The sequence below is a fragment of the Malurus melanocephalus genome, unplaced genomic scaffold (genome assembly GCF_030028575.1).
Source record: "Malurus melanocephalus ecotype Western Australia unplaced genomic scaffold, MMel_1.1 scaffold_40, whole genome shotgun sequence".
Lineage (NCBI taxonomy): Eukaryota > Metazoa > Chordata > Aves > Passeriformes > Maluridae > Malurus > Malurus melanocephalus.
The window spans coordinates 113019-129872 of record NW_026623272.1 but is presented as its reverse complement, the minus strand read 5'-3'; the positions used below and the strand labels follow the sequence as shown (position 1 = coordinate 129872).

The 16854-nt window shown below is 40.8% G+C and overlaps 1 protein-coding gene across 4 annotated transcripts in view; it reads left to right on the top strand.

The window, feature by feature from the left end:
• NUP93 (nucleoporin 93) overlaps positions 1-16854 on the top strand; it is a 77010-nt gene that overhangs the window by 43925 nt on the left and 16231 nt on the right. For all 4 annotated transcript variants that reach the window (XM_057364554.1, XM_057364557.1, XM_057364553.1 and 1 more), the window contains exons 4-9: positions 2023-2085; positions 4191-4319; positions 10774-10848; positions 12996-13085; positions 14427-14566; positions 16656-16788. In XM_057364554.1, coding sequence (XP_057220537.1) covers positions 2023-2085; positions 4191-4319; positions 10774-10848; positions 12996-13085; positions 14427-14566; positions 16656-16788 — 630 coding nt within the window. The remainder of the gene's footprint in view (positions 1-2022; positions 2086-4190; positions 4320-10773; positions 10849-12995; positions 13086-14426; positions 14567-16655; positions 16789-16854) is intronic.

Here is a 16854-nt window from a genome sequence, read left to right as displayed (position 1 = left end):
ACAGCTAACACACTGTTCTYTGCAGCATCAGATGTCTGCCATCAGAAATGGATCTGTCTCTTCTGCTCATATATTGGTGTGWGCTTTGAAGGTCTAGAAGCACTGCTTGTTTTTATTCCAGATAGTTTTTCTCCATTTTAGGTCGAAGGTGGGGAAATGAAAAAACAAAGGCACCGAAAAACTACTTGTTGCCCTCCCAAAGTCCTTCTACCCGTGCAGGCAGGGACAAGCCTTACAAGGCACGTCTCCATCCCTCTCCTGCACAGAGCCGAGGCTGGGTCTTGGCCCAGTTAGGTGACTGCGGCAGCCCTTGTCTCAGTGACAGCTGCTGTAATAGCTGGTCCCCAGACGTGTGCAAGGATCTGGATTTAGCTTCCTTTTTTCAGATTGTAACTGTGATTTCTCTGTGGGCATTGTCTAAAAATAAAGCAGGACCTGGYGGCTGGTGAAATGAAGAATAGGCTGGGTAGCAGTGACCGCTCTCTTCTGTGTGTAATTCAAGGGCTGTTTCTGGGGAACTGCACCGCACGACTCTCGGAGGATGGTGGCTTGTTCTCTCTCTAGTGTGCAGAAAGGGGTCACATTCCTATTTCCAGCTGAAGGGGGTCACAGCCTGTCCCATGTACCTCAGATGCTTGCTCTACATATTTCAGAAGGAAAGTGTGCAATGCCCTTTATTTCACGTGCTGGGTAGCAGGAAGGCAGGTAGTGCACCTCTGCGGTGCTTTCCTGCCAGGGTTACTTCAGGTTGGGGAGATTTCAAATGCTTCTCACCTCCCAGAGTTAAATGTCACTCTGTAGTACTTGTGGTTGTATATATTACTGCAGCAGGGCTGTTTCTAAGCSCTGCCATAAATACATGTTTCCAATGGCCAAATCTCCCTGTGTCACCACAGGAATTCTTTGCAGGAAGATGGGGATACTAAAAGGCGCAAAAACCTCCTGATTCCTGACTGCAAYTGTGTTTTCTCTTTATAAAAGCATGGTCCATTGAGTTCCCACTCTCTGGGTTTGTTAGCAGCTTTTGGTTTTAGAGCTGTGGAATGAGTGTACAGACTTCTAAGATATTAGCTCTTGATAGAGTTGATCATTTATAGTTGATTACTTCAGAGGGAACAAAAGCTTTTTTCTTTTTTATGACCTGAATAATGATTAAGTTGAAGTCTTGGATTACAAATCAACTTGGTTTGTTTAATTGGTGATGAAACAGTGAAAATGCAAAATAAAGATATTCATGTTAAAACATGATAAATGTATTCTGATTGTTGTCTGTGTTACTGCAGTTTATCCCGTAGCTGCTTGTTCAAAGTTAAAACTATTTTATATTTCCTAGTATGTGTCATAAAAGTAGCCTTTGAGATAAGGAGCTAACAGCTCATCTACATCAGTTTGTTCATACATACCTGACCACTTTGAGATTTACTGAAATACTGGAGATTAAAAATACAATTCTTCCTTTTTACCCACTCCAGCTGTATTCATGGAGAGAAGCTGTGTGGTAAACTTTTCCTGTATGCTTTCCAACTGTTTAGTTATTTCCATCCTTCCTCAACTGACTATTTTTAAGTCTCTTTTTCACAGTTCTTATCGGTCCTCCAAGAGCTCTCCACTTCTGCCTGAAGCTGCCAAGTCAAAGCCTGTTTTATTTTTTTCAGCATACTCAAGTCCAACAATCTTATCTTGGCTTATCGCTCCTACCAGCTTCTATCCTAGCTCCCTCAAATGGAGAGCAAGAGGAAGCAGATGCTGGGACACAGAGATAGAATAGAAGCAGGACATTTCACTAGGATTTAATGCATATTAAAGGAGGGGATTAATGCATTTTCATTTTCACATTGCTYTGGAGGGGCATCTTACCATACCTCTGGTGAAGTAAAGTGACCTTTAAACTTTGTGGGACTGGACTGCAGACAGAGCTCTGAGCACTTCTAAGAGCTGAAAGAGCTGAGTTTTACAATATGTATCTGATGTTAGTGCAAGGCTGATTTTTTTGGCTGAAGCTCTGTTTCTCCTTTTCTGCAGGGATTCCTGAAGAATGAAAAAGATAATGCATTGCTGTCTGCCATTGAAGAGTCTAGGAGGAGGGTAAGTTGGAAAAAAGCACAGTCGTTTTTTCCTAAAGATAAAAACAGGAGAGATTTGCAGAGTCCAGTTTTCTTCCCTTAAGAGGAATCTGTACTTATTTTGTAAGAAAAAGACAGAGTTAGSCTTCCCCTCTCCATCTCCTGTATCTTCACGTCTGAACAAACAGTTGTTTTGAAGATCRTCTGAGCAGCAACTTGTTTTCTGATAAGAAATTCATCTAATGCTGTTTCTGAATCTGTTTGTGCTTTTGATATCTGTCATGTTCTGGGACAGTGATTTTCACAATTGAATTATGCAGCATGGGAAAAGGCTTCCTGTTGTTTGTCTTAAAGCTGCTTCTTGGAAATGTCATTCCTAGTGCTCGGGTTACAGTTGTTTCCCTCCATGTACACTGGGGGCATCAGGTTTAGAACTCAGCCTGTGTTTCTTTCAAATGATAATAAATAGTACATAGACATTCTACAATTATTTCAAGTACATAAAATTGTGCTGCAACTATTGAAGCATATTTTAAACCTTGTTGAAATTATCATAATGAAGRTATATGAAGGTATGTTTTTTAATATGTTATCACAGAGGTGTWACCAACATCTCCAGTTGGCCCAGCCTTGGCYGGMRGCATGTCCATCTTCAGASCCATCAGGGATTGTTTAAAGTTGAAACTRTTTTRTATTTCCTAGTATGTGTCATAAAAGTAGCCTTTGAGATAAGAAGCTAACAGCTCATCTAAATCAGTTTGTTCATACACACCTGACCACTTTGAGATTTACTGAAATACTGGAGATTAAAAATACAATTCCCATCAGGGATTGGCTCTGCTGGACATGTTGGAAGCTTCCAGCAGCTTCTCACAGGAGCCATCTTTGTGGGCCCCTGCTACCAAAAAAACAGGCCAACAAAAGCAGCACAGACTTATATCCTACCATGAAAGTATGAAGTGAATTTCTGTAATGCAACAAAGAAACAGAAATCTTATGCTCTAGTTGCATGCATGCACTGTAATTAAATGTTTGCCAAATGTCACTGTCTCTTACCAATTCATTTCTTCTGAGGAACATTTTGCCCATTAATTGACAAAATCCTAACTGTGAACTGCAATGAAATGAAAAACTTAGCCCACCAGGACATTTAGTTATGTATATTACAGCATGGAGCTGTGTGAACAGGAAAGAAGCAGAAAACACAATATAGGTTATTCTCTATTTAGAATAAGTGGAGATTCTCTTATTTCCTGTCCTGGTATACCTGAGGCTGTTAAGTCTTACCCCACCAATAACAGAAAAGGTAGTAAAGCATCTTCTCTCTCCAAATGCTATTGCCAAAATAAGGGAATATTTCCCTCACTGAGGGAAAAGCTGTTTCCTCCCATATGTTCCCCAAATGGATCTGAAGGCAATGTAGCACATCAGCCATTTTAAAGGTAAAGGTTTTTTCTTGGGATATGATTTTCCTGTGTGCTTTCCCAAGTCATGTTCCTGATGAAAGAGATTTTCTGATTGTTTGACATTGGTTAATCTTCCCTTAATATTTTGATTTTTTGATTTTGATCTTCCCTTAATATTTTGAATTTTTTCCCTTAATATTTTGATTTCCCATTAAAAAACAAAACACACTGGTAAAGACCTGAAAATGGTTGTGGGCAATAAACACACATCTGATTTGAGAATGCAGTAACTCAGACCTTTGCAGCCTCCTTGGAGGTGAAAAGCTAGTGGTCATGGAGAAGCTGAGTCTCAAAAACCACACAGATCAGTGATGACCTGGATATTGTGTGTGCTGCTAAGTTAAAGAAGCAAGCCCATCAATTTTTGGCCTGCTCAGATTCGTGTGTTACAGCGCCAAGGAAAAGACAGAGTTTCCCTCTTTTACCAGCTGGGGGTATATGAGAGTTGTCTTAATTCCACACACACCTACTTTTTGAATCCCCTTGTACCTGAACAGGAAGCCTATTAAAATAATATGCAGCACACCATTAGCTCTTGAGGGCTGACCTGGTTGATTTGTGTAGTTACTATTTTCTGTTTCATTTTTGGTCTGTTATTAGCAGAGCTAGGCAGGTGGGTGTTTCTCTGTGTTCCTTAGCTCTTGTTCTTCTTCACCAACAGACTTTTGCCATGGCTGAGGAGTATCACCGAGAATCAATGCTGGTTGAATGGGAACAGGTGAAACAAAGGATTCTTCATTCCCTTCTTGCATCAGGGGAAGATGCTCTTGATTTCACCCAGGAAAATGAGGTAACTCTGTCTTTCTAAGTGCTGTGCATGGTCACGCACAACATTGTACACAGCTGGCATTCCAGCACTGCTGAAACCACCTCTGAAATATTCTACAACTGTATGAAAATGAAAAATATCAAATGCCTGTTTAATTCTAAAATGGCTGTGTTCAGCAGAATGTATTGTGTAGCTGAATATCAAACCTTTGTAATTGTTTTTGTTTATTGACTGATGGTACAGGCAGTAGAGCTGCTGTCAGTGAAGCTGTGTTTTGAGCAAGATATGTGCTGGCTGGAAACAGTCACACAAGCACATACTGGGTCAGTGTACTCAGGGGACAGAAAACACACTGGGGAACTCTAGGAAACCTTTGCAGTGTGAGACCAAGGAGTTTCTCAGGTGTGATGGTGCTTCCACATAGGTCTGGTGTGTCTCTTTCCCTTATCACTGTGTGCTAGCCTGGATTTATGGCTTTTCTTAGGAGGCTAATGAAATCTCTCAGGTTTCTTGGCAAAACCAAATGAATAAACAACAACAAAAGAAGCTTTCCTTTTTATCTTGCTGTCTCATGCAGAGCAGATTAGAATTTTGTTCTGCTAAGACCTCTAGTGTTCAGGTCAATCCAGCAGTGGCCAAATCCTTTGGGCAAAACTGTCCCCATGTTTAACAAAAGAGATATTGACTATCATGTAAAAATGTTCTTTATCTTCTGTTGCAACTTAAAACTTTACAGTTTATTCTTTTAAAGAAAATGATTCAGTTAAATGAGTAGAGCAAAGCAGTTATGTGCAGAGTGTTGGGAACTCAACCCTTCTGAGCTGAAAGCATCAGGCAGCAGCTGTGATCCCTGGAGCACTAAGTTACATYGCAGCTGCTGTGGAGTGCTCCATGAAAATGCTCTCCTTGGAGGAGAGGTGATGGGGAGTGGGGAAATGCAAGTTGCTGTACTCTTAGGCCAAAAAAACAGAGACATTTTTATAGCCATGTTCCCCACCCATGAAGATCAATTCTTGTTCATTGAGATGACCTGCAAATGTATTAAAAGAAAAAAAGCCCTTGGTGCTGATGGGGTATGACCTGTATAGGGATTTGGAAATAATTAAAGTTGTTAATGAAGTGTCCGTTTCTGATTACTGATCTTTTAAATATAGGTTAATCCCAGTTAGCATACCTCTTTTTATAGAGACTGTCTTCCCCAGAAAATATTTTATTGATACTTGACTGGGACTTCTTAAAGATTGTCCAGGTTTCCAATATTAGAAATGCTAAATAATGCAAACTGAATTAATTTAAAACTAGGAACAGCTATTCCATTATTTTAGGATGTGAATCTGAAGACTTGGCAGTTACACCAAGAGCTTCTAACATCTTTGATTTGTGTGCCAGTTACTGGTATGAGGTTTYCTTTTGGCAGTGTGGATATTAACTGCTAACAGAAGTAATTTAATAATCCAGTCTGAATAGGTAAAACCTCTGTTCTGGTGTTTCAGTGTCAAATGGATACCAGGCCCAATCCATAGCACTTGAGATCCCATCAAACTGGTGGGAGGGAGGAAGGGAGAAAACTCAGCTCCTAATGTTTTTCATGAATGAGTTTAAAGACTCAATGTACGCTGTCGCTCAGTAATACTCCACTCTGTTTCAAAGCTTTCATAGTAGCAGTATGTCATTTCAAGAGCATTTAAAATCCTTGATATATTCTAGTCTTAGCCTCAAGAAGTCAAAGGTCTGAGAGGTTTGAAGTGCATCTACTGTGTTAAAAGCCTGTTATCTAACCTCCCCACAGCAGGTTGTTCTTCTAAAGCCTTATTCCAGTCAAATAAGTTTTTTGTGTGTATGTGACACAAACAGACACAGCCCGTAGAATATAGTAGAGCTTTAATTGATATCATCTGGAGATGGAAAATCAACTGAAAAGGCACAGATCCAAACGCAGCAGGGGGCCAGTCTGCCTGCAAGCCAATTCTCAAGCTTTGGGCAAGCTAATTTGGGCAGACTGAAATACCAACACATTTTTCATGGAAATAAGACCAATTAACAGGCAGAGCTCATGATTCAAAGAACCTAGTGCAGGACTTGCCATTAAGGTTTTCTGTTCCACTTRTCCTCTAGCCTGGCCTTTTTCTTGTCAGGGAAAACCGGAGCTTATAAAAAGGTGCTTCTTGTGGGGCTGCAAAGGGATGRAAGCCTGAGATTGGTCTTCAAGGTATCAAGCACATATGCTCTCAAGGTATCTGTTACCACTGTTGTGCCATGAGGTGCCCAAGCATTTATTTTGTCCTTTTATTCCAAGTTTTTCTTTCTTCCACCCTTGCTCTAAGCTCTTCCACTCCTGCTGTCAAGCAGCACGCTCCTGCAGTGACACAGATACACTGGCACCTGTTGATATCTGTTCTGCCCCTCTGTATCATGTCTTCATATCCTTTAAATCCCAAGGACTGCAAGATGCTTTCCACTTCACCACAGTGTATTTTGATAGGGTTTCTCCAGCTTGGTCTCATGCCTAGATATTCACTGTGTCTACTGGCCAAGCCATTTGGAGTGCTGACAAAATGTCTGCCCAGACTTCTGCTGAGGAATGTGCATATGYATATGAGGGTGATGAATAATTTATCTTTACATGCACGGGGTTTGGTGTGCAAGTGAGGCTGAATGCTTGGCTGAGTGCAAATGAAGGAGGTCTCCTTTGAAAAGCAGCATCATTTGGCTAAGTGAATTTAAAAGATAMAAATGTGATGGCAGTGCAGCAAAGCTGCAGCTTTGAGGAATGGATAATATTCAGAATAAATATTACAGTTCTGAATAATGTATTGGAAAGACGGAAATTCAGGGTAGGGTATGGCAAAGGTGGTTGAGAAAAACGGCACAAGCCATTTAAATAATAYTAGACTAGAGATACAGAAAGATATGTTTTGTGTGCACTTGCACGGCTGCAGTCCTTTGGGCACTCCCCACTTTTCTGCTTTTCCTTTTGCTGCTCCAGTTAAACTTCAGAACCTGACCTGAAACACARTTCTTCTTGTATGCTCCTAGCTGCTGTTTTTTGAACACATCTTTCATTATCTTTTTCTTGCTTGAAACTTGGTAAGTTCTGACTTGCCAGCAAAGGATATCCTCCCCCATCCCCACCTTCCCCCCGTTAGTTTGTAGGGAATATCTCTTTATCTTAGGGAGGATTCCTGTGCAGCTCCATTTCTGTGATTCAGGGGGAGCAGTGGAAGTGGCCTTCCCCATGCTGACTCACTGCTTTAGTTTTCCTTTTGAACTTTCCTTTTAGCACAGCCATGAGATAGTTCAGTGAGCTAGTGCTTTCTTGTAGTTTAATAATTCAAAGATCAAGCCAGAATGCACGTATGAGATGGGAAAAAATAGGAAATAAGCTTGCTGCCATGGCTCTTTTTCCATAGGAAAGAAAAGTGTAAGAAAACTAGGACAAATTCTAGACTTCTTGATTTTTTTTCCTGAAGTGCCAAATCAGTCGAATTTAAATAATTTAATTTCAATGTGTCAGTTCTCACTGTGGCAGATAGTTAATAAGTGATCCTTAAAGCATAATAGTTAGGTTAAAATTAAAATTGGAGAAAGGAAAACCCAACTCCTAGAGCAGTKATTTCATAGTTTCAGGCATGCCCTTTTGAATTCAGATCCTTACCTGAATTGTTTTGAACCTGGCAGTCACGCACTACTCTGGAGTGGCAGCCAAGTGGGTGCTCTTTGGTGCTGCAAAGCAGAAAAAAGAACAGATTCACAAAACAAAGCCACAAACCTTATGTGTCTGGTACTTGGGCACTGGCTGAAAAGTGACACTAAGTCACTAGCAAGTACTAGTCTTCACTTGCTTTAGGAGATGAAACCTCATTGGTAATTAATGACAACGTCCATAATTTAGCATTACTTTAAATAACTCTGCATTTTATCTGGCATGGCATAGGGGAAGGCTGCAAAGCGCTATTTCTGCCATCATGTCTGTTTCCCAGGAAACCTGCTTTAACAGCGTCTTTGTTCTTTAGAACAAAGAATTTGTCGGGYTTTAGGTGGGTTTTAAGGAATCTGTGTCAGATGATTTGGTACTGAAARAAAAATGCAGATGCTTCTGAATATTAGTATCCCTTAAGAGGRACTGTGAAGAATATTTTTAGTGTAAGTTCAGTTGCAGAAGGCAAACATGGAATTGCTTTTGTTTTTTTTTGTAAGGCTTTTTTATACAGCCTAAGGTCTTTATGCATTTGCCCAATTTTGTTGTCAGGTTAGACACTATTTAAAGAGCTTTATTAGGGAGAAATTCATGCARTAATAAACTGATTTTAACCATTTTAAAAAATTGTCCAGGTTCATCCTTGGTACCTTCATTCATTTATATTTTATTGTATTAGGGCAAACATAACTGAGTACTTTTTATTCTGCAATCAACCATTATATGATGCAGAAAGCAGTAATCACACATATCACAAAGCTGTTATAATTTCTTGATAGAGGTCAGTGCCCTTATCTTCAAGTATAAATTCCTAGCGGATGCAGAGCAGCTTCTTGGCTGTTGCAATTGTRTAACTTTGTATTTAAATTTTGACTTGTGAACACTCTCCTGATTAAAACTCCTGGACTRGGACAGTGGGTAGCCATTGTCTTTKCAAGAACACATGCTCATAAGTGTAAGGGAGGTCTTACACAKTAGAAGATATGCYAGGTTAACTTAATACCAAMATAAAATTGATTTGAGAGAATSTTCAGTGCAAAACTGATCAGTACCWTGTCTGCAAATTCATGTGTTTGTATTATTTCATTTTGAAGTTGGGATACAGTTCCTAAAAAAAGTGAGATTYTTTTGAAGACTCTGCCAGCATTTCATCCTAATTTGAAACAAGAAACTGAATGATGGCACCATCTGGAGAATAACTATCCATTTCTGGATCCCTTCCTGAAATCCGTGCAAGCCAGGTCATGGCAGGAACATTGTTGTTGCCATGCTTCAGTCTGACAGGTGTCAGCAAAGCTGAACTCTAAAGCTGATCAAACTGGAAGTGAAAACAATGATTTTCCTATTGCATTTGGGCTTGATATTGTTCGTRCAGGCAGCAAGTTGGCCACATTTAAGTGAGCTCTTCCAGGCAAGGCCAGGGCATGTCCTGAAGCAATCCTTGGAGGTGATCCTGTCTGCACTATAAAGTACTGACATTCTGGGTCGCAGKTGTAAGAAGTGGTAAAGCAGTTTGACAGTATTGCTAAGGTGCCCTGTAACAGCTAATGAGGATGTTCAGCCAGTTGTAACTTACTTTGATGGTAAAAAGCTTAATTTTAAAACTCTGCAGATGTACCTGCTCTTTCTTGGAAAAAGTTACTGATTCCAGTTTAGRTGAATATCAATGGCCTTGAGTTATATGGTAACAAACCTGAAAACCTTGGTTTTCTGAAAGTTTTTTGCTTGCCCCAGCTATGTCAGTTGGCTTCATAATAAATATTATGCTTCTGTACTGAGCTTGTCTTGCTTTGATCTTCAGACCAGCATGGCTTCTGAAGCAACTGATATTAAAGGACTGTTTACCTCAAAGGGATCTGTCTATAAAATGATGGTACTTTTTTCAAACCCAAGACTTGCAATGCTGATGCTGAAATGAAGAATTACATTGCTTTAGAAAGCAGGAAATAGCAGAGAGCATTGTATATTAGTTGTGAGTATTCTTTCCTCTGTCTTGAGGAACATCTATCTTCAGTGGTGGCTGTATTGAAAACATACCTGAGCCTTGTAGTGAATATTCCAAATTGCTTTTATGCAGCATTAGACTATTATAGCATTTTGTATTTTGAGTTTTACAAGAGTAGGAATTTTGTATGCCATGATTCCATTGGCAATCTCTCCCTGCTCTACACTCAAAATATCTCAATCTTGGTGTAGTCTCTGTGGGTAAAAAGACTKCTTTTCAGGTCAGGATATTACCAACATTCTTCCTCCTGCAGCAGACCAGCAGTGGGGCACTTTTCAGCACACATTTGTATGCTGCAGTCCTATTTTATATCTGTATCATGCTACTGGGACAGCACTGGAGTATCAGATCTGCCAGACTGGATCTGTTTGAGCTTGCCCATTGAATTCTATGTCCTTGCTGTGATGGAGGTTCAGACTAGATGCCTCACAGTGAGACACTGACAAGAGGCAACCTTTCAAGAAGTAAAAGCARAGAATTTAAATTATAAGATGCTACCAAGAGACACTGATGTCCTAATTCTAGAGAGCTAATGGTTGGTTTGTGCACTGCATAAGGAGGATTGCTGTCACTTAAGGAAGTTTAAGCTCTATTGGGAAGATGATGGGGTGTTGCARTGAGACTGCATTTTTCTCTGTAGATAGTTCAAAATCCTGGTTTTAATTCTGTCAGGAACATGGTTTTGCTGTTGTTCTTTGGGAGCAGATGTATTGGTAAAAYGCATTGTGATAATTCTATACTTTATACCTTCCTATATGCTTCTCATTCAACAGCCCAGCTATGTTGGTGAGGTGGGTCCTCCAGGTCGCAGCTCCTTGGACAGTGTGGAGATGGCATATGCTCGTCAGGTGAGTGGAAGTGARAAAATGTCATTAAATGTTGTTTTCTAMATAGAGAGGGATGGAGAAAATAAAKWTTTGAGCTTAGTGTGTAAGAAGATRTAGTATGTAAACCACGAAAATATCTGCCTAGTGATAAAATGCAATTGGCAAATACATAAATCTTGCATGATGTTTTTAGAAGCATACTCACCTCTCTGCTATAGGATATTTTTTGTCAAAAAGAGATCCTGAGCACCATATATGRCTGTAGAAAACATTTATGCTTGTAAAGTAAACTGAAATTCTTTTATGTTTTCAACAGCCGTAGTTTTTTTAGGATTTGTGTCAATGCATAATYGTATACAAATGAAGGCTTTATACTCCCTTTATTTTCATATGCAGAASATCTTTTTCCTCATCTGTATGTGTGTAGGAAAAATATGCTCAAGTGTTAATCCTGATGTTTGTCAAATTATATCCTATTTTAATGACATCGCTTATGAGAAGCTTTAATGCATCAGCTATGAATTAGTATTCCTGGTAGCATTAGATTCCCTCGGAAAATTTTCAGGGAAAACTGATAAACCTTTACATAACCAATTTTTTACTTTTGTTATTTGAGATTATCTGTTTACCAGCACTGTTGAGAACAAAATGAAAGAAAAGCACTTGATTTTTCAAAATGGAATATGTGAAACGAYGTAGACAAAGTGGTGCCTAATTTGCACACAATTACTGTTATTGTSTGCTTTGGCTCAGTCTGTGCTGAGGCAGAGAGCAGCTTGAGCATCTGTTTTCCTACATCTGCATTCTGTTAYGGTAACTGGGAAGAAACTAATGGCAAAAGGTGCACAGTTGTGCTGATAAAGTGTACATTTGATTTAGTGGTTATTAATAGTTTGTTARTTTAGTTTGTACCTACTGTAATATGTCCATAGTAAAGGTCTTCCTTAAAGCATAATCGTCTGTACTTTGAGGCCTCAGTGTTATTCCYTGCTGTTTTTTGAGTATAGGAAGCCCAATCTCTTTAGCAGTCCTGGCTCTGGGGTAGCTGTGGAGTCACCATGGTTGATGGGCCCTTGTCAGGGTCAYGGGCTGTGCACACAGTGCTGCCATGTGCCCTGGAAATGTGGTGTTTTTAGCCAGGATTCTGCTCCCAAAACACTTGGCGCAGTCACCACGTGCTCCCAGCAAGGGCTCCAGAGAAGCTGGCCTGGCTGAGCTGTCCTGTCAGCCTGCTCAGTTCAAGAAACACCGAGTGTCAGCAGAACGAATGGGGCTCCTGTGGCTGCAGTGTGGAGTTGGGAGACCTGGAGGTCAGGCAGGAGACTTGGAAATCCATGCTGCTTCAGTTTATCAGCAGTCGTGAAACGTGTTTTAATTACACTGAAGTGATTAAATGTTCTTTGTGGATAGTTCAGACTGTCTCACAGGAACACGGTGACATCCACAGATGTGATTTCACTGATGCTGTTTGTGGTTCTGAGCTCTACATCTTGTTCATATGCTRGGCATGTTGTAGTAGTGCATGCCAAAGGGAGTTAAAGTACAATGTCACTGCCTCTCTAGCATTGAGAATGATTATTTTCAGACACAGTGGAAGGTCTTTGGACTGAGAGTAGAAAAAACAATAGCAGAAGAAACTCTGTTGAGATCAAGAATTAAAACGGGAGGTGTGTGTGTATACATTTAAAAGCAGGCTCTGAAGGGTCATATTTCTGTTAGTTTCCCTGCTCAGATATCTCTGAATACTGCCACAAACCAGCAAAATYCCGTTTCTTTCATGTCAGCAGGTAGGAGGCTGTAACGCAGGGGAGTATCACAGTCATCTGCTTGTCAGGTCATTCCTGAATCTTTGTCCTCCAACAATTAGCTGCAATTTRTCTTAGAGGGCATTCAGTGCAGTGCACTGCCATGCAGAACACCTGAACAGTTGGGCTGCTGCTGGCCTTTAGGCAGGCCTGGGGCTTTGGGGTGTTGTGAAAGCTCCACTGATGCTGATATCTGTTCCTCTGTGCCTCTGCCATTGCATTAGAAGCGGCTGATGTGGGAGGGAAGCAGAGGGACTTGCTGGGGACACTKTTTTTGAAGCCTGATTCAGATTTTGCTGTGGCTGGGGAGGGGATGGAGCATAATGTGTATTGTTAAATGTGCTTACTTTAATTATGTTTTAGATTTATATTTATAATGAGAAGATAGTGAATGGACATCTGCAGCCTAACCTGGTGGACCTTTGTGCTGCTACTGCAGGAGTGGATGATAAGGTACTGCCAGTGAGTTAACATAAGGAAATTCATTTAAGCTGTTTTCAGGCTGTGATTAACAGCCTGCTGATGTCAGGGGGAAAAATACTGATATTGCCAAAAAAATTGCATGGCTCCACAGAAAACACAGAGGCAATACCAGAATTTTCTCCAGTACAGCAGGGCCCACCTGCRATGAAGTTGGTCATGGTGAAAATTTCTTAACATAGCGAGGAAGAAACGAACCTGGTGTCCTATCATAAGTGATAAGCTGCTGAGGGAAGACTTGCTTTTAATTTTAAATAGATTCTGTAGTGTTTGGTTTACAAAATGCATTTTCTTAATATGCTTTGGTGATATTTAGTTTTAGGTAAAGGATCTTCAATTCRACTTTACTAGAGCTGAAATAGATCCCCATAGCAAAGCATAAAACCCTTAGGATTGACTTTAAATGAATGATCTGCCTATTTCTCTTTTTTTCTATTCCTTTAATTGTGTTGCCTTGATCCACCCGAAAAAAGAAAACAAGTACACAAACCTTGGAGAAATGCCTGGAGGAGAATACTGCAGGAGGGTCAAGCTATGAAAAAACTCTGCAAATGGGGAAAGCAAAAAGCTGTTTAGAAGCTGAGGGGCAAACGCTTCAATTGGATCTGAATTACAGATGTGCATCTTTGCTCTGAACAGCTCTGTTTGTTTTGCAAGGGGACAGCACAGGGAGTTTCAGTGTTCTTGCTGCTTTGAAGCACTGAGATCAAAGAGCTGCCCTTGCCCAAGTGAACAGTGCTGTTAGTTCTCAGTATTTTGCCATTTCAGCAGGGACGCCCTAGTCTTGTACACTGATATGATCTTGTCCTTGTGAAAAAGGAGATCTGGATGGTTTTCAACCTTTATTTATAACTGAGCCTTTGTCTAAGTGATCAGTCTCCTTTTGATGCTTCTTACCACAGCTGATCGCACAACTTTCCAACAGCAGCCAGAGCCATTGCTTACATGCAAAGCTGATGGTGCTGTGGTATTTATTGAGTGGGAGGTGTGAACTGGAAATGAGCAAGAGACTGAGGACCAAGTACCCAGCCTAGTTTTGGAAATAGTTGTCAATTCTTGGGAACAATTGCAGGTACAACATTTATAGCCATCTTTTTGCACAAGAATTATGCAAAAAAACCCTATGAAATATGAATTCCAATGGGACAGAAGCAGCTTTCCTTCATGACTGTTTCCAGTATCTCCATTACAAATCTAAACTGACATTACTTTAGTGTTCTAATGCTTTTCTTAAGCGTCAAAACACCATGTAGCTCAAAACAGTGTTGCTTGTTCATCTCTGTACTAATCGATGARGCATGGAATTGTTTATAGAACATCTCTGAGATGTGGGCCATGGTGAAACAAATGACCGACGTCACCCTGGTTCCTGCCAGTGATGCCCTGAAAGTCCGGACCAACATGGAGGTGCGCATGGAGTTCGTGAGGCACGCCCTGCACTACCTGGAGGAAAGGTAAGATGGGTGCTCTGGCTGCAGCCTAATAGAGGTTCCTAAGAATAAGCCACAAGGCCTTTGTAATGCTCATAGAGTCCWCTACCTTGTGCTGCTCACAGGAGTGTCTGTTGCCTTTTTTATTGTGCAGGGCTTAGAGCAGCCACTTAAATATAAAACTGTTTTACAGTGTTCTAGTTAAAAAGGCCTTGAATCCATGGGGAGGTTGTTTAGAAGATGCAAAGACTTTGGGTTTTTTTCTATGTTGTTTATAAATATTATATATATGCATAGTGATATGTGAGGGTTTTTCACTTGTGGAAAGTGATCTGTTTCCCTTCTGCAAAAAATATCCTCTTTTCTATGTGCTCCCTTTCTGATTGCTGGTTGCTGTCAGCAGCCTGTGGGGACAGCATGGGTGCAGTGAGTCAAGGTCTGATCATGCCATTTCTACACTGAAAAATTTCAGAAAATGTGAAGAAGTTGAAGTCGAGACATGCAGCAGTGATTTTCAGGCTGTTGAAAGTGGTTTGCTGTGTATTAGCAAGTGCCAGGGGGCCTAAGCTCCCTGACCAATAAAGCTCTTGGAGAACTGCAAGCTGTGAAGATGCCCAAAGCCAAATGTCCGTTCACTGCACATGTGGCTGTTTTTTGGCAGTGTCTCCTATTTAGTAGCTGCAATGTGATGCCAGCAGGCTCGCTCCACCCATGCAAGCAATAACTGCAGAGTTGTATGTGGGCATTTGTTTGGGACACAGAGATGCCATCAGAGCATGGAAAGCACAGTGCTCTGACACAGCACTTTGGGAAGAGATGSTTTCACCCCCTGGCACAGCCTCTTCTTGGCCCTGACAGTTGGTTGTCACACTTCATCGGTGTCACCTGGGGGTGGTGGCAGCTGCTGCCTGTGCACAGAGGAACTGACACATCAGAAGGATCTTCTGTTCCCCGTTCTTCAGTCTCAGCAGTGTGATGAGCCAGTGACTCTTAACCTGATTTACCATATATCCAACTTGCTGAATTTTCACAGTGCTATTAACTGCTAACTGAAGTTAGGAATTAGTTATATGTGGTACTTCCCTAATGCTCCCAGCTGTGGAGATTAGGCCTTTCAGGCTCGATTTTTCTTTTTTAAGGATTTGTTGTTTTTGTTTTTGTTTTTGTTTAAATTAAAACCCCACCCAAACCCTATGCCTTGCTTTGTAGCTTTTCTTCCCTAGTGGGAATTGGCTAATGTTGGAGAGTTTCCATGCCTCACCAGCTCCTCACTTGTACATGGAAGAGATGTAATGCCACTCAGAGCTGTTCGTGCATTAGTTCCTTTGTAACAACCACGATCTTAAGCCCTGAGGAGCCCGCACTTGGCTCAGCCACAATKCTAATTATCAAGATACTCTGATACTTGCTTGTGTACTCTTTCAGATTTATAGTCTGATGGTGCAGAAGTCTAGCATGTGCTGCAGAGAAAGAAAAATTATTTAATGCCATTTATTAATTCTGCTTACATAGGTCTTCTTTCAGTGTACAAATTTTTGAGACTCCTGCTTCTAAACCTGAGTATTTTTTAAATTGATCTGCCTTGATTCAATGCTTTGATGGGTTATTTTAAAAGGTGTTCTTAAAGTTGTCTTTACCAGTTACATTTCTCTAAATTCCCTTTTTCTCTGGGATTTCATTCTGGTAAGTCCRTAACCCTAAGTCTGATATTTTCCCATAAGGCAGGGAGGAGAAACGAACACATCTGTGGTATTTAACTGTTCTTTTGTGGTAGGATTGAACGTTAAAGCATTAGGATGGAAAGGCTTTTTGCCAGTTATATAATTGAGCTTAACTTTGTGCTACAAGAATCTAGYAAGAGGAATTTCGTAATAGAGTTGAACCTGGAGCAGTCCACCACAGACTCCAGACATGGTGTGTCCTGAGACTGCTAAATACAAGGATCTTCCTAAACTGACCGATTTTTTTCCCTCATTTTATTGTAATGACAATGTTTGAACATCAAGTTAATATTAATTAGATTGCTAATTCTGTCAGATCTGAACGGCAGTGGATGTTTTTGTGGCAGGTGTATTTCAGTCTGTTCATTTGTTTCACTTGTGTGGTTTCACAGTTACAAAAATTACACCTTTGTGACAGTCTTTGGAAACTTGCACCAGGCCCATCTGGGTGGAGTCCCAGGGACCTACCAGCTGGTCCGSAGCTTCCTGAACATCAAACTCCCGGCGTCTGTCCCTGGTCTGCAGGTACATCCAATCACCCTCAGTGACCAAGCTAAAATGAGAACACAGATCTGTTTGCCCCGGTACAGT